This window comes from Acanthochromis polyacanthus, chromosome 12 (assembly GCF_021347895.1).
Source record: "Acanthochromis polyacanthus isolate Apoly-LR-REF ecotype Palm Island chromosome 12, KAUST_Apoly_ChrSc, whole genome shotgun sequence".
Classification (NCBI taxonomy): Eukaryota; Metazoa; Chordata; class Actinopteri; family Pomacentridae; genus Acanthochromis; species Acanthochromis polyacanthus.
In genome coordinates, this window is record NC_067124.1 from 17,515,061 (window position 1) to 17,539,375 (window position 24,315).

The 24,315-nt window shown below is 41.2% G+C and overlaps 1 protein-coding gene across 1 annotated transcript; it reads left to right on the top strand.

The window, feature by feature from the left end:
* Positions 1–1,544: 1,544 nt before the first annotated feature.
* plin6 (perilipin 6) lies at positions 1,545–21,336 on the top strand. Its single transcript, XM_051957378.1, has 8 exons — positions 1,545–1,887; positions 4,971–5,010; positions 7,444–7,642; positions 7,755–7,837; positions 8,499–8,736; positions 10,605–10,786; positions 17,576–17,842; positions 19,697–21,336. The coding sequence occupies exons 1-8, from the start codon at positions 1,871–1,873 to the stop codon at positions 20,102–20,104; spliced, it is 1,434 nt and encodes a 477-aa protein (XP_051813338.1). The 5' UTR covers positions 1,545–1,870; the 3' UTR covers positions 20,105–21,336.
* The last annotated feature ends 2,979 nt before the right edge of the window (positions 21,337–24,315 follow it).

Below are 24,315 nucleotides of genomic sequence, written 5' to 3' on the forward strand. Positions count from 1 at the left end.
ATTATGGCTGATTTCCAGTCAGAAGGAAGGACTGAAAAACAAATGGTAAAGTTAAACATGTGTAATGGGAGCAGTAATTGTGTGAGCAGCTACTTTTAAAAATACAGAAATAATAAATTATCGTCTCACAACATCAAAGTCTGTATTTGTATATAACAGCAGCTCACTTCAACAGTGAAACATCTGAGAAGAAAATGAAGAACTCTGCTTCTGTCTGGGCTGCCCTTTATACCACAAACCACCAGATGCAGTTTGATGAAGCAGAGTCACATGGACGCTTCCAACAAACACTGATTCCTTCATGAGCAGAGCGTCATGGCCTTCACGTCATCCTTGTCAGTTAAATACCACATTTACCAGCAGCCTGGTCGCTCCTTTCCTGCGCTGTGAAATATGGCGCCTGAAAAACAAGCCGCTGTTTGTTTCTTCTGTTTGATTCATGATTGGATAACAAATTAATTTGTAGTACCTTCATTCCTTTGATTCTCAGTTAAGGATGAACAAGGGCAACGATAACCAAAAGGTTAAAATCGTCATAAATAAAGATAAATAACAGCTCAGACTACCACAATAGTAAGTTTGTGGTCACATTAGATCAAAAATTTTTGGTGAAAGTCCAGCCAGCTGTTTTATTAATCCTCTGGACCCTGTTTCAGGCTGTTTTATTTGATGCTGTTTCATTTTCCTCCACAGTGGTTCATTTTCAATCTAAAGTCCTGCAGCTTTATAGAAACAGAACAACATAAAGGAGAGAGAGAACTCAGAAATGTCTTCTGTCAGAAATATAAAATCCTGAACCATCACATCTAACATGTTTCCTCAGATGTTAAAACTAATGTCTGATCATAATGTAGATATTTGACGATATTTGTCCTCTCTGTTCGGAGGAAACGCTGCCTTCATTTCACCTGAATATGTGACTGGTGGTTGAAACTGAGTCTGTCAGAACTTCACAGTTAAGAAACTATTTTGTCCCAGAATCTGGTGTAAATGGTGTATTTTTTTGGATGCTCTGATGTAAATTCGGTCAGATGTCTCACTGATGGAGCAATGATATTAATTTCAACTCTCTGAACCCTTAAATCATTCAGTGGGTTAAAGAGGAATGGTGTAATTTATCAGCCAGAATCAGCAGATTTCCAACATTCTGTCAGTCTTTGAACTACTCATCTTCAACCAACACTCAGTGTTTCAGTTGAACTTCAGTGTTTCCTCGGAGCAGAGAGGAGACGACAATTATAGTCAATATCTACAGTATGTGGGGACAACATTACTTCAGAGTTTTAGTATCTGTGGAATCATGTTGAACGCGACGTGTCCAAGTTTTTTTTACAGTTTTGTAAAAATAAAAAATCAACGATTTTAGACTTCTTCCATCATTCTGTGTCCTACTGACAGAAGACATTTCTGAGTTCTCTTCTTCTTCATGTAGTTCTGTTTCCACAGAGCAGCAGGACTTTAGATTGAAAAATTAACCAGAAAATGCAGAGAAATGACTCAGAGGGTTGATTTCTATCACTGCTCACCTGTTTCCTGTTTATAAATCTTTCTTTGGTTCAGGACTTCATTGTTGTGATAAATATTTGTCTCTGGACGGATCAGATTCAGAAACTCTAAACCCGCTGATCACCAGTTCGGTTGTTGTTTAGTGAAACCAGGAGCGATTAATTTTCTAGGCTTTCAGGGGTTTTCCTGCTAAATGATCCTTTGATTCAGAGTTAATTGATTTGTCAGAGACACAGTGACATCACAGCACGCTCCAGCCAGTCACAGCGCTCATGTCCACCTCCACACCTTCCCCAGCAGGTTATAAAGTCAAAGCATCTTCTTCTTCCTCTCAGCCTCTGAAGACCTGCACTCTGTCTGGAAGATGAATTCATTCCTCAGGTACGTTATTTTACTTCTCTTTGGTTTCTCTCTAAACTGAAGATTTTTGCATTTGATAGGAGTTGTGGGGAAACTTTGTGGACAGAATGAATTTTTGATCTATTCATAAAATAATATCTCCTCAGGAAAGATGTAAAATCCTATCTGGAGAAAAAATAATTCATCTGCTCTGATGGAATCTCTCTAATTATAATCATTTTAAAGCACGTAACATTAAAATCAGAGAAACAAGAAAACAGTGGTAGATTTAAAATCTAATCTCAGCATGTCTGTAGTAATCTTATTTCTGCGATGGAAAACATTTTGGTCTGTTGGTTTAAATGTGCTGCAGAAATAACAAACTCAATTAGCTGATTTTAAAAATTAAAGTTTTTAAATATCAGCCTAATGGTGGAAAACAAAAGTTTAAGATACTTTATATTGAATTGTGTCAGTCATTTTAGTGTTTTTTATTTTTCTGGTGTGTTTGGGTGTGGCTTCAGCCCTCCCGCTCCTTATATTTTACCGTTTTTTTCCAGCGCAGTTTATCATTTGTTTAATGAAATAACATCTAGTTTCATATCTGAGGAGACAACCTTTCATTTTAAACACATATATTGGTTTGATTTTCTCATTTTAGGAGAATTTCAAATTGCTTAATCTCCATTTTTAACCCTAATTTTTCAAACGGTGCTCTGTGGAAACACTGCCTGCAGTTCACCTGAAAACTTGGCAGTGAGGTCTTAGTGTTCAGACGGTTAAATACCAAGAAAACTGAGGACAGAAATACAATACAATACAATAGCTTTATTAATCCCCCCCGGGGAAATTCAATTGTCTGGGGTCTCATCTGTTTATTTTTGAATTAAATAGTCTAACTGCTGATGGTAGGAAAGATTTTCTGAATGTTTCAGTCCTGCAGTGCAGAGAAAGGAGCCGTCAACCACCGATGTTTCGTTGTTCACTGAGGCAGATATGAAGTGGATTTTCCATGTTTGTCAGAAAGGCCTCCATCTTGCTCAGTGCACGTCTCTCCACCTCATCCTCCAATGTGTTCAATCTGATTCCAACCACAGAGCCAGCTTTTTTAATCTGTATGTTCAGACGCCTTGTATCCTTGTTTTTTATACTGCCTCTCCAGCAGACTGCAGAATAAAACAGGACACTTGCTACCACAGACTGATAAAACATCTGCAGCATCTTACTGCAGGAATATAGATAGATGAACAGATAGAAATAGGTGACTGTAGTAAAATTGTAAATGAACAAATATGTGGACGGTTACTGATTAGTTTGGAGTAAATAGACTTATTCTGTTTCATGACTATTATAATTTATTATATAATTAATTTGAATGAATTTGCTCTTCTATAGCGCTTTACTACTCATCAGAGTACACAAAGCGCTTATACAACAATTGCTTCCATTCAACCATGCGCTCACACATTCTCACTCTGGTGGGGACAGAAGCATGGCTGCCAATCCGCACCTACGGCCCCTCCGACCACCACCAACATTCACACACATTCATACACCAGTGAAGAGCACTGGAGGCAAGGTGGATTAAGTGTCTTGCCCAAGGACACAACAGCACATGACTCGGCGAGAGTGGGAATTGAACCACCGACACTTTGATCATTGGACAACCCGCTCTACCACCTGAGCCACAGCCGCCCTATATGTAATGATATTTGTGAATATCATTATAAATTTCTCCATGTGTTTGTTGTGGAGCTCTTTGTACTTACAGGTCTGTCTTATTGATTGATTGATTGATTGGATTTATCTGGTTTATTCATCTTGGCTGAACACTTTGACTTTAAACCGTATATGTAAATCAGTGCAAAGGACTCTGATGTAAAAGAGGAACAGCACTTGATGTTTTTTGGTGCTGAAAAAAGTTTTTAAAATATTGATACGTCCAGATACAGTCATGAAGGAACATTTCTATCCACTTATAAGGACCAAATTTCGGCCTCATTCGAAGGATTTGCTTGTTTTATATTTTTAAGGGTCACTTGATTAAATGGTAAATGGTTGTATTTATATAGCGCTTTTATCCAAAGCACTTTACATATGTCACATTTACCCATTCACACACTGATGGCGGGAGCTGCCATCCAAGGCGCTAACCACAACCCATCAGGAGCAATTAGGAGTTAGGTGTTTTGCTCAGGGACACCTTGACATGAGCACGACAGGCCGAGGATCAAACCGGCAACCTTCTAGTTACAAGACGGCCACTCTACCCACTGAGCCATGCCACCCCCATTAAATTAAATTTAGGATCAGCTGGAAACTATTCTGTCCTCATCATATTTCATGTCTGTGTGAGTCTGATTTCCGGAGATACTAAAATGTCTTCACAGGTTTTATTTTAAAGCAAAAATAAAATAATTTACTGGTGTTAAAACATGAATTTTCAAATTTCAGCCAAAATTACGTACAGAACCTAGTTCTGTATCCTAAATAATAAATAGATAAAACTCTGAACTAAATTGAGATGTTGCAGAAACATTATATTGATTCTGTTTGAATTGACACTAACTGACCCAAAGATTTGCAGCAAATTAAGATGAACTTTATTGATCTCCACCGGGGAAATTCATGAAATGCAAAATATTCTCAACAAGCTCCAACACAAAATGTTGTTAAAATACCTCGAGGTTAATTAAGACTTTTTCACTTTTAGATAGAAAATAATGTGGATGTCACAGTGTTTATTTTATAATGATTTTACTGTAAAACAAACCCTTTGTCCAAACTTATGACTGCTGCTGTAAAACGTTTCTCAGAATTAAAAGTTGATTTGGAAAAGTTGTTTGGTTAAATGTGAAAACAGATCATTTATGTGCAGAATGTTGCAAAATGTTCCCTCGTGATGTCTTTGCTTTAATTTATGTAAACATTTCCCAAAGAGAGGGCTGATTGAGCTGAGGCTAAATGCGATGAAAGCAGATGATGGTGGTCAGAGCTGCTGATGCTCACACTAAAAGCTGATTTTCATGCTTTGCAGCTGAACAGGAAGCAGCTTTGTGGAGTTTCAGCAGCTGACTGCCTCACACTGCTTCCAGTCATCAAATCTTTTGTTCTCTCCTTTGCAGGTTCGGAGAACCAGAAATGTTGGCTAATCAGCACCACAAAGTGAGTCTAACATCTGCACATGGTGGAGGAACGAGTCAGTACAAATATTACGCTTTAAAAAATGCTGCAAGTACAAATATTGCTTATAATCAGGAGAAGATACTTGGAAGTATTTAAAGTAGTGAAAATACAAATGTCTCTGAAATGTCCAGAATGTTCCCTGGTTCTAGCTTCATTACCCACAACTAGTAGGACGATTGAACTGGTTAGATGTTTGGTTGGTTGGAACTGATTTGTCTGATATTTGTTAAAACATTTTGGATGGTTGGTTAGTTGGTGTAACTGGTTGCTCAAGTGATTGGTAGAACTGCTTGGATGTATGGTTGAAAGTTTGGTAGGTAGGTAGGTAGAACTGGTTGGTTGGTTGGTTGGTCGAACTGGTTATACAGATTGTTAAATTGTTGTGTTGTTTGGAACTGGATGGTTGGTTGACACTAGGTGGATGGTTTGTTAAATTAGTTGGGTTGGTTGATAGAACTGTTTGAATGGTTGGTCAGTTGGTTGATAGAACTGGTTTATTGGTGTAGAGAGCTGGTTGGATGGTTGGTTCGTTGAAACTGAAACTGGTTAGTAGGATGGTTGCTGCAACAGGTTGGATGGTTGGTTGATAGAACTGGTTTAATGGGGGATAAAACTGGTTGGTTGAAAGTTTGGATGGTTGAAACTGATTTGTTGGATGGTTGTTTGGTTGAGCTGGTAGGATAGATGGCTATGTTGTTTGGAACTGGATGATTGAAGTTGGTCGGTAGAACTGGTTAAATGTATTTCTCATTGGAACTGGTTCTTTAGATGTTTGCTGAAATAGTTGGCTGGTTGGTTGCAACTGGTTGGACCAAAGGTTAGATGATCTGAAGAATAGCTGTTTGGATGAGTTGTGGAACTACACTCAACAAAAATATATGTTTTTGCTCCCATTTTTTTGATGAGATGAATTCAAAGATCTAAAACTTTTTCCACATACACAATATCACCATTTCTCTCAAATATTGTTGACAAATCTGTCTAAATCTGTGATAGTGAGCACTTCTCCTTTGCTGAGATAATCCATCCCACCTCACAGGTGTGCCATATCAAGATGCTGATTAGACACCATGATTAGTGCACAGGTGTGCCTTAGACTGCCCACAATAAAAGGCCACTCTAAAAGGTGCAGTTTTATCACACAGCACAATGCCACAGATGTGGCAAGATTTGAGGGAGCGTGCAATTGGCATGCTGACAGCAGGAATGTCAACCAGAGCTGTTGCTGGTGTATTGAATGTTCATTTCTCTACCATAAGCCGTCTCCAAAGGCGTTTCAGAGAATTTGGCAATACATCCAACCAGCCTCACAACCGCAGACCACGTGTAACCACACCAGCCCAGGACCTCCACATCCAGCATGTTCACCTCCAAGATGGTCTGAGACCAGCCACTCTGACAGCTGCTGAAACAATGGGTTTGCATAACCAAAGAATTTCTGCACAAACTGTCAGAAACCGTCTCAGGGAAGCTCATCTGCATGCTCGTCGTCCTCATCGGGGTCTCCACCCGACTCCAGTTCGTCATCGTAACCGATTTGAGTGGGCAAATGCTCACATTGGATGGCGTCTGGCACATTGGAGAAGTGTTCTCTTCACGGATGAATCCTGGTTTACACTTTTCAGGGCAGATGGCAGACAGCGTGTGTGGCATCGTGTGGGTGAGCGGTTTTCTGATGTCAATGTTGTGGATGGAGTGGCCCATGGTGGCGGTGGGGTTATGGTATGGGCAGGCATCTGTTATGGACGAAGAACACAGGTGCATTTTATTGATGGCATTTTGAATACACAGAGATACCGTGACAAGATCCTGAGGCCCGTTGTTGTGCCATACATCCAAGAACATCACCTCATGTTGCAGCAGGATAATGCACGGCCCCATGTTGCAAGGATCTGTACACAACTGATGGAAGCTGAAAACGTCCCAGTTCTTGCATGGCCAGCATACTCACCAGAAATGTCACCCATTGAGCATGTTTGGGATGCTCTGGATCGGCGTATACGACAGCGTGTACCAGTTCCTGCCAATATCCAGCAACTTCACACAGCCATTGAAGAGGAGTGGACCCCCCAAAATTAAACAAAACTGCACCTTTCAGAGTGGCCTTTTACTGTGGGCAGTCTAAGGCACACCTGTGCACTAATCATGGTGTCTAATCAGCATCTTGATATGGCACACCTGTGAGGTGGGATGGATTATCTCAGCAAAGGAGAAGTGCTCACTATCACAGATTTAGACAGATTTGTCAACAATATTTGAGAGAAATGGTGATATTGTGTATATGAAAAAAGTTTTAGATCTTTGAGTTCATCTCATAAAAAATGGGAGCAAAAACAAAAGTGTTGCGTTTATATTTTTGTTGAGTGTAGTTTGTTGGACTTGGTTTAGTGACGTTTCTGCTCGGTGTTTCAGACCAGCGCCGTGCTCAGAGTTTCCCGGCTGCCATTGGTTCGCTCGGCGCTGCAGTCGGTGATGACGGCGTACTCTGGGGTCAAAGGTCGCTACCCTCTGCTGGGTCTGGTGGGGGGCGTGGCCGAGGTCGGCATTCGTAGTATCTCCTACGAAGCCATGAGAAGGGCCACTCCGCTCCTCCAGAGTCTGGAGCCACAGAGTACGTACAAGCACTACCAATAATATTATTAGTACTACTAATGCTGTTCTGGTTTTACTGGTTCTGAGTCTCTTCATCCACAGTTAATCCAGTTTGCTCTTCTTCTCTGCAGTAAAAGTTGCCAACAGTTATGCTCTTGTTGGTCTTGACCGTCTGGAGAGAAACTTTCCTATCCTGAACCAGTCCGCAGACGAGGTTCGTTCTGTTCTACACATCAGAAAATAACATTTAATTACAAAAATTTTTGATTCACAGCTTAAAATCACATGCAGCCCTCAGATCCACCTCACGATGCTTCAGACACCACACAAGTCAGTTTTAAAGTCTTATTTTATGGTTTCAGCATCTCCAGCCTGCAGTTCAGTCGAAGGCTCTTATTTTACAAAAATCCAAGGATTTTTATATTTTCTGTATTGTTTTTTTTTGTAGTTAATTATCTAGAGTGTGTGGAGCCTCCTTTTGTTCAAGTGTTGACAACTTCTGATATGTTGGCTCCAGGTTTTTGACATTTTTGCCAAATAGATGATAAAAGAAAATGAACATTATTTCCGATTTCTGGTTCAGCAGGTTTTAACTTTGAGGGAGAAACTGACATCAGCGTCAACACATTCAAACTGTGCATTATCAATGCTTAGTACACTTAAAGAACTTAGTAAAATATTAGTTTCTCTACAAATACTAGAATCTGTGCAGTATTTTCTACTGTTTTCTATTTGTCTTCCTCCATTAGCTCTTTAGCTGCCAGCATTAGATGCAGCTATTCATTCCAACATGGGTCAGATGCAGATGTGTGGTATTTGTTGTGCTTGTTGTATGGTCAGCTGGTGAGCTGTTCCTGTTGGTCTCTTCCTGTCAGGTGATCAGTCACCTGAGGGACGCCTTCTTCCTGACCCTGGATGATGTGCAGCTGTGGGTGGTGGACGGACTGGATGGAACTCTGGACCGGTTGGAGCGTGTGGCCGGTGCTGGCTGGGTGGCGGTGAGGCAGCTGCAGGAGACTCAGGTGGGCCGAGCTGCAGCGTTGGGTCTGGACGAGGTGCTGAGCCGCCTGGAGGACGCCACGGCCTTCTACCTGCTGCTGCCCCCCACGCTGCGTGAGTTCACCTGGTGGAGTTTCTTCTGTTGACTCTGCACTCCAAATTGTTTCTGCTGTTTTCTGCTCCTGTCTCATTTTTCTTTGCTGTGGTTCATTTTTTACTCTAAAGTCCTGCAGCTCTGTGGAAACAGAACAACATGAAGAAGGACAGAGAACTGAGAAATGTCGTCTGTCACTATGACAGCTGGAATGATGGAAACCAAGAGAAAGAAAAAAAAATCTTTGATTATTGACTCTGTAAAATATTAAAAACCAGGAGCCAACATGTTTTACAGATGTTCAATTCAATTTTATTTACATAGCACAGATCACAAGATACTGTATGTCCTCCCCCGGAACTTAGCATAGTAAGGTATAGACCTTACAAATTATAAGCAGAGAACAGAAAACCCAACAATCCAAAGATGTCTTCTTTGAGCGACGGTGGGAATTAACCATAAAACATGGTGAAACACTGGAAAAAACGTTGTCTTCAATTGCTGTAGATATTGAACTATTTACAGTTTTATGAACTTGCAGGACAGTTTAGTTTCCCTTGTGATGTTTTCTGCTCTGTTTTTGTCATTTTGTACCTTTTATGTAATTTTTGTTGTTTTTTTTGTCTCATTTTTGTCGTTTTACTTCTAACAAACTGTTTATTTTGGGGAACCTTCTAGATGAGTAATGGAGAATAAAGTGGTTTTGATGAAATATTTAAAGCTTTAGTTTCCTCATAGAGCAGCACTTCACAGATGAGCAGTTTAAGTACTATTTGGAAAGTTAGAAATCTGATGCTTTTAGTTTTTACAATTTTTAACTGATATATCGTGACATTTTGAAGCTTTTTTTTTTTTAGAGACAACAAGGTTTGCAGGTTGCAGGTATTTGGGTTCAGAGAGTTAAACAGCAGCAGATTCACACTAGATGATGTTAAAAGATTTAGGTTAAGGGTAGATTCAGGTTGCAGGAGGAGCACCACTGACTTAGTCCACATGTCAGCTGCTGTTTATTTCCTCTTTGGTTATTATTAAAATGTCTGCATCTGCATGAAAAACAGAAACACTGAAACCAACAGGAAATGATGTAACTAACCCTAAAACCATGTTGGCCAATCAGAAACCTGAAATAATGCCATGATTAGTTTCAGCAGGTGACCAGCAGTGGTCTACTGGTTATACTAGAACAGTTATCAACTGTAAACTGACTGAAATCAGTTTTAATTCACAGATGTAACAGCAGAGAGGGGATTTATAAGGATGATACTAATTCACAGGAAAGCTGATAGAAGAACAAAAGCTCCTGTTACAGAGACGCTTTAGAACAGAGGAAGGGTTGGTTGTGTTTCTGAGGTTAACCAGCAGGAGGCGCTGCAGGTCAGCAGACTGCCTCTGAGCTCACGGTTCACGCTGTTCAGTCATGCGTTCATTCATGTTGTCATTCATGTGTTTATTCATGTTTTCAAGACATTCAAGATTCAAATCAGAGAAAATGTTCAATTTCTTTATTTATTTGACAAAAGCATAAAAAAATCCCCCCCAAAAAAGCAGCTGTTCCCACCACTGGAACAGATCTCTCCACCTACTGTAGATATTGAATTCTCTCCATGTTTACAGCCTCTAAGGTCTCTGACAGTTAATCTCTTTTCTGTTGTTTTGTGTCTCGTCTTTTCATTTTGTGTCTTATTTTTCTCATGTTGTGTCTCAGTTTTTGTTGTTTTCAGTCTCGTTCTCGTTCTTTATGTGCTGTCAGGTTTTCTTGTTTTGTCATTTTGAGTGTCTGTGTGTTGATGTTGAACTGTCTTCATGTATCTTCTCCAGACTTTCTCTCTACTCTGCTCATCAGCTGTAGAACCAACGATCTGCTTCTGTCTTATTTGTTATCTGTCAGGTCGGGAATGGGAGATGAGGGTGCAGGCATATGAGGATGAAGATGAGGATGATGAACCCAGCCTGTGGACCAGAGTCCGAAGCCTCCTACTTACTCTGAGCCTGCAGCTTTACCACCGAATGATGAAGGTCAGAGAGCAGCTGCAGAACACCGTCAGGTTGCTGGGAGAAGCTGCAGACAAGGTGAGAACATCCAGCTCCATCTTCAACTGGAACTTCTTCAACTGACACAACAGGTGGAGGTTTGTTCAAAGAAAACGTGAGGAGCTATTGCCCCAGAAGACATGAAGGGTTTCACAATATAAGCATGAAACACATTGGCACAGCAGCTTCAGATCTGAGGAAATGAGTACATCTGTCTGGTTTAAACTGCTGTTTGAGGGCTCAGACAAGGTTCAGAGTTCAGGTTTGAACCCAGTTTGGTTCCAGAGGTCAGATGAGTATCCATTAAAAAACTTCAAACATTCTAATACTCTCTCGGGATCAAAAAAGCTCTAAACTCCTGAAACTACTTGTAACATTAAGACTGATCAAAATATTCCCAAACTATTCCACAAACTTTCCACTAAAGCACAAAAACTCTTCAAATTTTGCAAAAAAGAAAGTTCAAACACTGCACAGAAACCTCCAAAAATCTGTCCATAACCTGCACAAAAGAACCAACAAGGTGCCAAAAATGATGACAATAACAAACATCCATCCATCCATTCTCTATACACCGCTTTATCCTCACTAGGGTCATGGGGGCACTAGAGTCTATCCCTGCTGACTCGGGCGAAGGCAGGGGACACTCTGGACAGGTCGCCAGTCTGTCACAGGGCTACATATACAGACAAACAATCACACTCACATTCACACCTACGGACAATTTAGAGTAACCAATTCACCTCAGCATATTTTTGGACTGTGGGAGGAAGCTGGAGTACCCGGAAAAAACCCACGCATGCTCAGGGAGAACATGCAAACTCCATGCAGAAAGATCCCGGGCTCAGGCCAGGACTCGAACCAGGGATCTTCTTGCTGCAAAGCGAAAGTGCTAACCACTACCCCACTGTGCAGCCCACGATAACACATATGAAATACTAAATTATTTGAAACCTATAAAATTGTCCATTGTCCGGGGAATCAAAGTCTAAATCAATCTGAAACTGTCCAATAGACAAAAAGTGTTCCAAACTTCTTCAAATTTATTTAAAAGGTTCTGAGTGATCAAACCATTCCATGCTCCAACTGTTCAGACGCTCTGCCTCAAAGAACCAGCACAGTGTCCAAAATAATGAATATGACAAAAACAATTTACTAGACTGTTCAAAAAGTAAAACAAACTGTCCTCTAAAAACCACAAGCCTGCCAAAATTTCCCAAAAAACTACTGAAGTCCCAATAAGAAAACTGCCCACAAATGTGCACAAAGTGTTTAAATCAAAGTGTTAACTTAAAACAAGCTGAGAAACAAACTGCTTTAAAACACTACAGTTTGTTCATGTCAGGGAGGCCCTCATAGAGATACATAAACGCCCGCTCACCAAACACACAAGTGTCTGATCTCAATCAGAGAAGCTGATCAGTCCAATCGATCGATCACAGATCAATTAAACAGCTGCCGAATAGTGAATGAGGAGTTTTTGAAGAGTTAATGATGTTTCAGAGCAGAGAAGCTGAACAAACAGCAGCGTGTCTGACGTGTTTCTGGTCAGGAAAAGCAGCTTCATTAAACCCAAACGATGTTTATCTGCAGTCGACTACGTGCAGCTCGAAGCATTGCAGCTGATCGACGATAAGAAACTCAGACTCACATAAACAGCAGCCGACACGTTCAGCTTTCTGTGTTTCACATTTACACATTATGTATACACTGCTCAAAAAAATTAAAGGAACACTTTTAAATCTAAGTATTGCATCAAATCAGTGAAACTGATCTGGTCAAGTAAGTAACAGAGGAAGTTTTCAGTCAGTTTTAGCTGCTTTAGTGTTCATAAAATTAACAGATGCACTAGAGGGGTAACAATGAGACAACCCCCAAAACAGGAATGAGTTTACAGGTGAAGGCCACTGACATTTTTTTCCTTCCTAATATTGTCTGACTGTTTTTCACTAGTTTTGCATTTGGCTAGGGTAAGTGTCACTTCTGGTAGCATGAGGCGATACCTGGACCCTACAGAGGTTCCACAGACAGTCCAACTCCTCCAGGATGGCACATAAATGCGTGCCATTGCCAGAAGGTTTGCTGTGTCTCCCAGCACATTCTCAAGCGCATGGAGGAGATTCCAGGAGACAGGCAGTTAGTCTGGGAGAGCTTGACAGGGCTGTTGAAGGTCCTCAACCGATCTGCAGGACAGGTATCTGCTCCTTTGTGCAAGGAGGAACAGGATGAGCACTGCAATAGCTCTACAAAATGACCTCCAGCAGACCACTGGTATGAATGTCTGATCAAACAATCAGAAAGAGATGTAATGAGAGTGGTCTGAGGGCCCAGCGTCCACTAGTGGGCCCTGTGCTCGCTGACTGGCACCATGGAGCTCGGTTGACATTTGCCATAGAACACAGGAATTGGCAAGTCCACCACTGGTGCCCTGTGCTTTTCACAGATGAGAGCAGGTTCACCCTGAGTGCATGTGACAGGCATGAAAGGGTCTGGAGAAGCCATGGAGAACGTTATGCTGCCTGTAACATTGTTCAGCATGACCGGTTTGGTGGTGGGTCAGTGATGGTGTGGGGAGGCATATCCATGGAGGGACGCACAGACCTCTACAGGCTGGACAATGGCATTCTGACTGCCATTAGGTATCAGGATGAAATCCTTTGACCCACTGTCAGACCCTACATTGGTGCAGTGGTCCTGGATTCCTTCTGGTGCACGACAATGCCCAGTCTTATGTGGTAAGAGAACTCATGCAGTTCCTGGAGGATAAAGGAACTGATACCATTAGCTGGCCCCTAAGCTCGCCTGACCTGAATCCAATAGAACACCTTTGGAACATTATGTTTTGTTCCATCTGACACCATCAGGTTGCTCCTCAGACTGTCCAGGAGCTCAGTGATGCCCTGGTCCAGTTCTGGGAGGAGATACCCCAGGACACCATCTGTCGTCTCATTCAGAGCTTGTCCCGGCATCGTCAGTCATGCATACAAGCACATGGAGGCCATACAAACTACTGAATACCATTGTGAGTTGCTGCCAAGGAATTTCAGCAAGATGGACTAGCCTGCCACATCAGTTTTTCCCTTTGATTTTGGGTTGTCTTGAATTTAGCCCTCCTGGGGGGTTGATAATTTTCATTTCCATCAAACAATGTGACACTTTTCATTCCTAACACATTATCCAGTCCATATCAATGCTATTCAGTTTGTTTTCTCCCACATTGAAATAATGATGTTTTCAAAGTGTTCCTTTAATTTTTTTGAGCAGTGTATATTATATTACATTACATTACACATTTTCACATTATGTTCAAATATGCAAACAAAGTACACGGCCTGACCAAAAAAAAAAGTCACACACACATATTTTGTTGGACTGCCATGAGCTTTGAATACGGCACTCATTCACTGTGGCATCGTTTCGATAAGCTTCTGCAAGAGCACAGTATTTATTTCTGTCCAGAGTTGTACTAATTTTCTGCCAAGATCTTGTATTGATGATGGGAGAGTTGAACCACTGCACAAAGTCTTCTCCAGAACATCCCAAAGATTCTCAGTGGGGCTGAGGTCTGGACTCTGTGGAGGTCAATCCATGTGTGAAAATGACGTTTCATGATCCCTGATCCACTCATTCTCAATGTGAGCCCCATGAACCCTGACATCGTCATCTTGGAATATGCCCATGCTATCAGTGAAGAAAAACTCCACTGATGTAAACACCTGGTCATTCAGTGTATTCAGGTAGTCAGCTGACCTCATTCTTTGGGAACATAATGGTGCTGAACCTGACCAACCCCAGATCATAACTCTAACCCCCATAGGCCTGTAGGCACTAGACATGATGAGTGCATCACTTCATCTGCCTCTCTTCTTACCCTGATGCCCCCATCCCTTCGGAACAGGGTACATCTGGACTCATCAAGCCACATTTGTTTCTCCAAGATGATGGTTCACCACTATCCTTCAGGTTTTAATAATGCGTTGGGTGGTTTTTCATCTGATTTAATGGTTTCAAAAATCTCCTTAGTTGTTTTCTTTGCTTGATGCAGGCCAATAATTAGACCTTTTTTTTGACCAGACAGTGTATTATCTCAGTGCATCTGAACCTATTAGCATTAAAGTCAGAACAGAAACCTGAACATTTAAATTCTTCTTTCATTTTTTTGACAGTTTAAAAGTTTTCATTTGTTTTCATTGCCTCATAAATCACAAAATACAGTCAACAGAACATTTTCTCCACATTTTTAGAATAAATGTTACAGTGTGAATGATAAATGAACAAACATCTCAATTAAAAGCTTCAGAATATAGACAAACTGGAAGGTTTGGTGCATATAAGTGAGATTTCTGTATCAGAATGGGAGAAAAAAAAGTACATAAATGACCAAAAACGCAATGAACTCAAAATCTCAAAAGACGCAAAAGTGAATAAAAACTCAGAAATAGTGATAAAATTCCTGAAATAACAATAATGTCTCTAAAATGTCCAAAAATCTTAATGGAAAGTCTAAACATGCTATATGCCAACAGTTAATAATAAAATGTTTAGAAGATATAGAAGCTGCAAATTTCTGGATCAGAAGAAAAACTCGTTCTGAGAGAAATGTTTGTCTGCTGCAGTTCAAACTATGATGCAGCCCATAATACTGATGCTCACAGTTAATTGGAGAGGAAATGAACAGAAACCAGATTAAGTGTTTAGACTGTGACACCTGGATGGATGTAAAACTGATCTGGTGTCAGTTTTTTTCCAGAACTCTAATGTGTTTTTCATCCTAAAATGTGTCTCTCTGCTGTGCTGATGAAGCTCTGAGGCTCAGAAATGAAAGAAAAAGTCCATTAAAAAATGCTGAATCTGAAACCACCTCTATGTACCGCAAGGCCCTGGAACTCTGTAAATATTCATAAAATGAAGGTAAAAAATTGATCATTAAATGTGGTTACAGCAAAGAACCAGCTGATTCACATTTAGCTGATTTAATACAGAATAAACAGAATATTGTTGCAGAAACACAAAGTTCTGTTTTAGTTCGTCTGATCAGGTTCTGTTCAGGATGTTTCAGGTCACGTTTACAGAGAAACCAGGTCACTGCTTCACTAATGAGACCTCGTGTGTGTGTGTGTGTGTGTGTGTGTGTGTGTGTGTGTGTGTGTGTGTGTGTGTGTGTGTGTGTGTGTGTGTGTGTGTGTGTGTGTTGTGTGTGTGTGTGTGTGTGTGTGTGTGTGTGTGTGTGTGTGTGTGTGTGTGTGTGTGTGTGTGTGTGTGTGTGTGTGTGTGTGTGTGGTCAGGTGCTGGCTATACTTGTGGGGACCAAATGTCTCTGTCTGACCCAAATATCTAAACTGAACTTCAGCGGTAACCAGAACTCTGTTCATTGCTCATCTCTGTATCTTTGTTTCTGAGATGAGCCTCATCTGATGTTAAATTAAACATGAATCAACATGAAGCAACTTGTAACTCTGCACTTACAACACCAACATCTAGACCCCTATGAAAACCAGTTTCTGTTTCCTACCGCTTACGTCTGTCCGTCTTTTTGTCTGTGTGCAACATTGCTCAAAAACGGAATAACAAATTTGGATGAAATTTTCAGGGAAAGTCAGAAATGAAACTAGGACCAAGTGGTTCGGTTTTGGCAGTGATGTGACTTATAGTCTGGATCCACAGATTTGCTGAAGATTTCTGTATCATTGCGGGACAGTGGCATGGCGTCACTGTAACTATGACAAGTGAATGCTACATCAGCTACCTGCTGACGATCACATGATTGTGATCTTACTACAAATCCACCATTGCAGACTTATCGGGATTTATCTGTCCGAAATGATCCAAGGAACAGTTGATTAAACTGTGGGGGTGTTTCTGAGTCCCATTAACTCCCGTCACCAGCTACATATTTAGATCATGCGATTCTGTATCCGTACATAACGCACACATGCAAAACAAGTCGTTATTTTGTTTTTTTGGTTTTGGTTTTATTTTGAAAAACGAATGAACGAATGATACACGGATTAAAACACACCTGTGCTCAGCACTAGGCCAGTTTTTCTTAAAAATGTCATCCTTCAGAAATAATACGACTGAGCAGCCTTGGCGGAGTACTGCACTCTTCAATTGCTTTTGCTGTTTACTCATATATGTTCTTAATTAATTTACATGGTTTTGTAGAAATCTGTTTAAAGAGTGGTTTTTTTGCAATTTCTTGTCCAAAAAAGTCAAATTATATTGACCATGATTTTATGTATAGAAGCAAGAAAAGGGTGAAACATTCAAGAGGGGTGAATACTTTTATAGGCATTACATATATACTTACAGGAACTTTTTGAAGACACTATACCAACCCTACTTTGGATAATTTTGACTATTCTGTCTGTACTCACCACATTCATGTCTGTTACTTCTATAGTACTACTGAACCTTTAAAACGGAGTCTCAGGATTTCTGTATTTGAGGCTGGAAAATACAAACTGATCAGATCTGCAAACAAGATAATGGAAAATTCAGCCAGAGTATTTGACAGAACTTAGTTTGGGTCCAAAACAACAAATCATTAAACTGAACAGAACGTGAGACGGTGCAGAAACGTGTTTGCTGAGTTTTGTCTGAAATGACCCGGACTGACCCAGCGGCTTTGTAAAGCTGATGAAGCGGAACTGTTTGTTCTCACGTGCTTTTTCGTCGCTGGGAAACTCTGCAGGCTGCCAGCTGGACCAGGTTCTGATGAACAGAACAACAGACTCTATGTTGGTGTCAGACAGTCTCGAGCCAGGTCAGGTCAGGTCAGGTTCACTCTGCTGGGATGTTCACATGTATCCTAACTCGCCCCTGCAGGTGGGTCTGGGTCGGGTCCTGGATGTGGTGGATGAGCTGCTCCGGTCCCTGCAGAACCTCCTGGTGGTTCTGCTGTACCAGGTCGAGAGTCTCAGAGACGCCGCAGTCAACAGAGTCAGAAACCAGGCGGCCATGTTGGCTGGCCTGACTGTGGTCCACCAGCTGCGAGAGCTGCCGGTTCAGACCCGACAGCTGCTTCGAGAGATGCAGGAACTGTCCAAGATCCTGCTGCAGCTGCTGATCAACGGCACCCCGCTGTACAACGTGGTGAGTGCAGACACACAGCTTTAAAAACACATGGAATATCCAATCTATATTTGTCTGAACAAAAGAACTCAAAACTAGTGTACTAAAAAGAAGACAAAATGAACGTTTTTGAGCCCCGGAATATACCTGAAATACACCTGTAGACACACCCGAGACAAACACTACCCTTACCTCATGAAGCTCATGGAGAGAATGCCAAGAGTGTGCAAAGCAGTAATCAAAGCAAAGGGTGGCTACTTTGAGGAATCTAAAATATAAAACATGTTTTGAAACGAAATAGTCATGAAAATTAAGAAAAACCATTAAATGAGACATGTCTGACACAAGTATTTAGGTGCGTGTGTAACCATGCACAGCAACACTCTGTCACTGGCTGGTTCAAACCCCTCGACTCTGCGTTGTTTATTTTTAGTAAAGGAGTCAAAAAGGCCAATATCGTCTGCTCTGTGCCGTTTAATGCTGGTAAAACAAAGAACCACTGGTCAGCAGGTCAGTCATCTCAAGCACGGTACACTCATTGACGTCTCTCTGGAACTGACGGTGTTCAATGCCAATTATACCACACATTATACAATACAATAAATTACTGGAACAGAATATGTACCTGGTAAAACAAAGAACCACTGGTCAGCAGGTCAGTCATCTCGAGCACGGTACACTAAAGAAAAAGAGCACGTCCATTCAGCTTATGGTCGCTACATAGCTAGCTCACCGAGTGTCTCATGTCCAAACACATATAAGAGAACACATAAAAACATAAAACATGTGCAAACACTCTCCACTCGACATCCGGATGATCATATTTAACACATACTCAAGAAACAAACAAAATAATAACATGAAAGAAACCATTTGTGATCCCGTGCTGTGCTCTCTGACCTACCTCATTGATGTCTCTCTGGAACTGACGGCGTGCCCCCAACACCAGCAGCACACCACAGCTCCAGAGAGGGCGCCACTGAGCCAAAACAACAACCAGAAGCAGAATCCAGCAAGTGGAATTATATATCACATGTCCACTGTTACACGTGTCCACTAGATGCGATTTTCCCGAACAGCAATGCACCGCATCTGAAAATCGCACGGTTGGCGAGTGGACCACAACATTGTCATATGACAGCACTCGAGCAACATCGAGCCGCTACGTGGTGACATGACCGAGCTTTCAGCTTGACAGTCCGGCAGGTGAGCCGGATAAACACAGCGGCTTGGCCACAAACTTTCCCTTTTATTTCGAAAACACTTCCACGAAAAGTATTTCTGAAAGCATTTGAGGCGATAAATAAGCGGTGCAGCAGGTGAATCTGTCCTCGTTTTAGGTCAGCGCCGGCTAGTTTAGCAGTTTGAGGACAGTTTCAGGATGCGTGGAACCTCCGCATGCCGCATTGAATTTGCATAAAATAGAAGTCCAGTCTACTTTATGGAAATGAGCTGCGGCCTGCTCTGGGTAAACACACCAGATCACAGCTGGAAACACACTGCAATGGGCCAGCATGCCACATGCGGCACATTTCCAGCTGTGATAAGGTATATTTTACTTCATCAATGAAAATGTCTTAATGAGCTGTTAGCACCTCCTACAGGCTGCAGGCTGAAAGTTTGTGGCTGAGCCGCTGTGTTGTATCCGACTCATCTGCCAGACTGTCAACCTGAAAGCGCTGTCATGTGACAATGTTGTAACCCGCGAGTGACCGCCCGCCATCCATGCGATTTTCAGATGCGGTGCTTTGCCGTGCGGGAAAATCTAGTGGACACGCACCTTGACTCTGTTGTTGTTTTGTTGTCCTTCTGACCTTTTTGATGTGGAATTGTTGTTGTTGTTGTTGTCCTGCTGACGTTGTTGTTGTGTTGCAGCTGCAGCAGCCGTCTCCTCAGGAGGTCGAGGACTTCCTGAACCAGGAGGACATCGTGTCTGACAGCTCGTCTCGCCGTGATTCTGCCAACAGTCTGTTCCTAAAGGCGATGGATGGTCGTCCTCGCCGCCGCCACAGTCTTTTCTCTCGGGCCGTCCGAGGTTCTGGGAGCCAGCAGAACCCCGACCCACCCACCAAACCCCGGTCCAGCCTGAAGGACGGTGCTGACTTGGAGAACCTGCAGCTCCCTTCTGATGTCGCCCAGCGGCGTCCGTCGGCCACCGAGCTGCTGCTGACGCCGCTCAGACAGTTCGTGTCCCAGAGCCAGAAGGCCTTCGAATACCTGAGTCCCAACGGCACCGCCACCGCTGCCGACACCAACACTGATGCCGCCGCCGCCGACTCCTAAATGTTGTCCTGAGATTTGTCCCTGACCAATCATAGCATCCTGCCTTGCTCTCCGATGGTCAGACTCTTTGCATTCAGCCGCAGAATCAAATTATCACTGATTCACTGACACTGGAATTCTGCTTCTCCGAACATGCTGACATACAGAGGGAGATTATGAGTAACACACGGAGAAACAAAAGAATCATTCATTACTATGACAAATGTCGTCACATCCAGTTAAAGCTGCACACCTTAATAAAAACAGTGGATCTCCACCAATCAGACTATGAGAATCATACACATTAAATAGACCACAAGCTTCACTTAAGTCTGATCTCAGTTTATTTCTACAATGCCGTTACAGAAAATAAAATTCTTCAAACTCAGTTCTACATTAGAGATTTAGGTTGACAAAGATTATCATATTTAATGTTTCTGTCACAAAGTTGTCTATTCAGCACCAGGCTTACCTGAGGGCAGGTAGTCCAGAATAATTAGTGAGTTCACAGGTAATATATTTTTATTCTGTGAAATTATGAACCAAATCAAAAATCAGCACAAAAGCTACTCTCAATTTGTACACAAGTGCTTGTTGGAGGTCATGAACCTTTACAGAAGGCTTTGTCATGGTGCCCACTGCTTGCAACGTAAACAACGTAAAGCAAGCTGCCGGCTCATCGGAGAAGTAAAATTCCAGCTTAAGAGACGAGAATTTACCGATTTTAAGGTTTAATTTCATTTTGCTGTAAGAAGAAGCTAATTCAGACACTGGTAAAGGTGTAAATGTACAGTAACGGTAAAACTTCAGAGAAAAATGCATCTCAGAAAACAAACTAAAACTAGTTTTCATGGCCTTTAGTTTACCACGAAGTCCATGAAACCAGCCAAAAGCTCTGTTTGGGGAGCAAAGTTTAAAGAATCTTTTCAGCTGATCACATCTTTTGGTTCCTGAAATGTTATTTTGACAAATTCTGTGTTCCAGTTCTGTCTTCTCATGTCGTGTTGAAGGTTTATTAGCAGGTTTTCTGTTGGTTGAAGGAACTTTCTTTAGGATTATAGATTAAAATCAGAGATTATCAATGTAATCCAGAAATGAGTCTGAATGTCAAAAGATTTAAACAGTTTGAACAGAAGTGATTCTCAGCAGAAACTCATTTATTCTTATATACGTTCTCTATATTACACTTTATCTTAAACTCTCCTTGTAACAGTGACACATTCAAATAAAGCTTCAAATGTCAGAATTCAAAACAGACTCAGATTCTATTTGTTCAATCAGGTTATAATTCATGAAAAACTAAAACTTAAAACATCCACGTTTGTTTCAGAATAAATACAGATTTATTTACAGTTAAGAATGAACTGAGCAAAGAGTTTCTGCAGGTCTGAAGTCAATTTCCAAAAAATTCTTCACAAAACTCTGAACAGAATCATTTTAATCAGAGTCCAGTTCATCCTGCTGGTCGTCTTCAGACGATGTAAATTAGATGTTAAATGGAATTTGCAGAAACTCTGAAATATTTGATGCTCCGTTTTAATCACAAAAACTGGAACAAACACGAAAACAAAAACCTCAGAGTTGAAAAAATCATTTTTACAGCAGCTTTAAAGCTCGTGTCCGGAGTTTGAATCACAGCGTCTCCCAAAACACTGCTGGTCCCACCCTCCCTCCCTCTGATTTCGCCCCTTTATTTGTGCACATGCGCAGTACCTGAGAGGACTGCCCTGAGTGCTGCAGCATCTTGCCTGTTTTGCTGTTTTCCCCTCTTCTACATTTAGTACATTTAGTAAATAATAAAGGAATTACGTTAGAATGCTGTATTGAGTCTAACTTGTCCTAATACCAAAATAACATGAATCTGCTAGGACTAACGAGTAAAGTTTCAATATGTGATTACACTCGTGTATCCCTCTCGATGACGTTGTTTATCAAACTTAGTGCATTTACGCGTGTATATGTGTTACATTGTTTATTTATGTCTATCTAGAGTTCAGAATTGCATGACTCCTCTGACGAAGAGTATGTCCCAGACGCCCCAACATCTTCCTCCAGAGGTCGGGCATCTAAACGAAGCCGTCAGGCGGGCTATGGAGGCCGTGGTCGGGGAGCGATGCGAGCACCCCGAGCCAAAAAACGTCCTGCAGTCTCTTGGCCTGACAAGCCGTGGGATTGGTAACTTTTCTGGAAGTTGCTGATCCCTGATGCTCTCTCCTCCACAAGCAAAACAAATGTGCGCACGGTTGCGTAGCAAGCCCAAAGGCGACAGTGGCAAGGAAAACACCCTTTTAACAGGGAAGAAACCTCGAGCAGAACCCAGCTCTATATAGGGGGGACCCATCTGCCTGCTGGCCGGGCGGGTTGAGAGGGACAAAGGAGGACAAGGGGGAGGGATGGGAGGAGAGGGAGGGGTAGGAAAGCAAGGAAAGTACAACACACATTTGGATACATGTATGACAGGATATGTGACACAAAGTATAAGCTGACATTGAAAACTGACTCATAGTTTACTCTTATGATGTACGGCTCTGACATTAAACATACTCCATATATAGCTAGCAGTAAAATTCAAACAGTATGTAAGTTAGCATAACAAGTATAGTGAAGGCGATGCAGAGTTGACTGATGGAAAAGGGGAGCTGGAAGCGGAGGGCTGGAGGAAGGTCAGCAGCAGCATCCCACAGTGGACATGATGGAGACTTGACCAGTTGGTGGAACATCAACCGCAGATCTGAAGCATCCAGCTCTGGGACCAGGGACACTCGGAGAAATAGCACAGGGGGAAACAGAGTGAATGTAATGCAATAACGGTATACATATTAAATGTAAAGGTAGATAGAGAAGGGCTCAGTGCGTCAAGAGAAGTCCCCCAGCAGCCTAGGCCTATAGCAGCATGACTAGGGGCAGAACGAAGGGATGTCCAAGAGGGAGTCAGCTGTGCAAATGAAGACACAAGCCGAACCCCTGTGGGTCACCCAGTCAGCCCTAACTATAAGATTGGGGGTTTAAACCTTGACAGAAAAAAAGATTAGAGAAATAAAATACATTAAAAAAGCAACTAAATCAAAGGAAAAAAACATTTAATACAATAAAACTTTTCAAAAGAAAAGTAAACATTAATTATAATTAAATTATATTAAACAGACAAAATATTGAATTAGATAATTAAACAGAAGATACAAAACATGTAATTATGAAATTAAACATTTTTAGACAAATATTAAACATTAAAAGATGAGAAGTTAGATAATTAAACATTTAAACAATACAATTAAACAGGAAGAATATTAAACATTTAAAAATACAAAACATTTAATTAGATTATTAAACCTTTAAAAAGACAAAACATTCAATTAAAAAATTTAATGTTTAATTAGAAAAATTATTTTTAGACAATAACACTTTTAAATAGGAATTAAACTGAAAATAAAATGAAGCATTTAAAAAGAAAATTAAAAAGGAAAAGGAATTTTTTCAAACAAGCTGAGAAAACATTTGAAAAAAAAAACAAACATTGAAAAGACAAAACATTTCGAAGTCAAATCAGACATTAGAAAAGAATAAAAGGTGAGAAAAGAGCAAAACTAAACATTTAAGAAGAATCAAACTAAAGACAAAACATTTGAAAAGACACCAGTTAGACTTTAGAAGATCAAATTAAACAGAAGAGACAATAAAATGATCAAAAAGAGCAAAAACAGATAAAGGTCTTAAAGCGTTTTCTAGTCTGAAATGAAAACATCAAGTTGTTTCTTCAAACATATGCTCTTTCTGTGTTCTTAGTTTGATTGTGGACAGATTTACTAAGTACTCATTTCAGAAAACTGCTTTCCAGATGAAGTCTACTGGTATTTGAAGGCATCGATCAAACTAATGTTACCTTCTGATCTCCACAAACTTTACTGTTCAGTGAAGAGAATCAAAGTTTGTTCAGGATTTCTAAAGAACCCACAGGTAGTGATGGTCCTCTGATACCTGAGGCTTCAACACATGCGCGGTAGCTCATGAAGCAATCGTATCGAGCCACTGTGCCGACGCGTGATTTGGTCATGTGACTCGTGACGTTTGAAGCACTCAACTGCTTCGAATCACCTGATTGGTTCGGTTTGTTATGTGAATCACTTGTTGGGATTGAATGTGTTCCGGGATAGGAGATCCCATAGTGTCGTTTATTTGAATGATTTTCCACCGAGTTGGTTGGTTTTGTTGTTGCCGTTCGTTGCTTTGACAGT

Excerpts from the sequence above, each read along its gene's own strand:
- plin6 (XM_051957378.1), top strand. Across the intron at positions 7,643-7,754 it reads CCAGAGTCTGGAGCCACAGA|TAAAAGTTGCCAACAGTTAT; the intron begins GTACGTACAAGC and ends TCTTCTCTGCAG. Across the intron at positions 10,787-17,575 it reads TGGGAGAAGCTGCAGACAAG|GTGGGTCTGGGTCGGGTCCT; the intron begins GTGAGAACATCC and ends TCGCCCCTGCAG.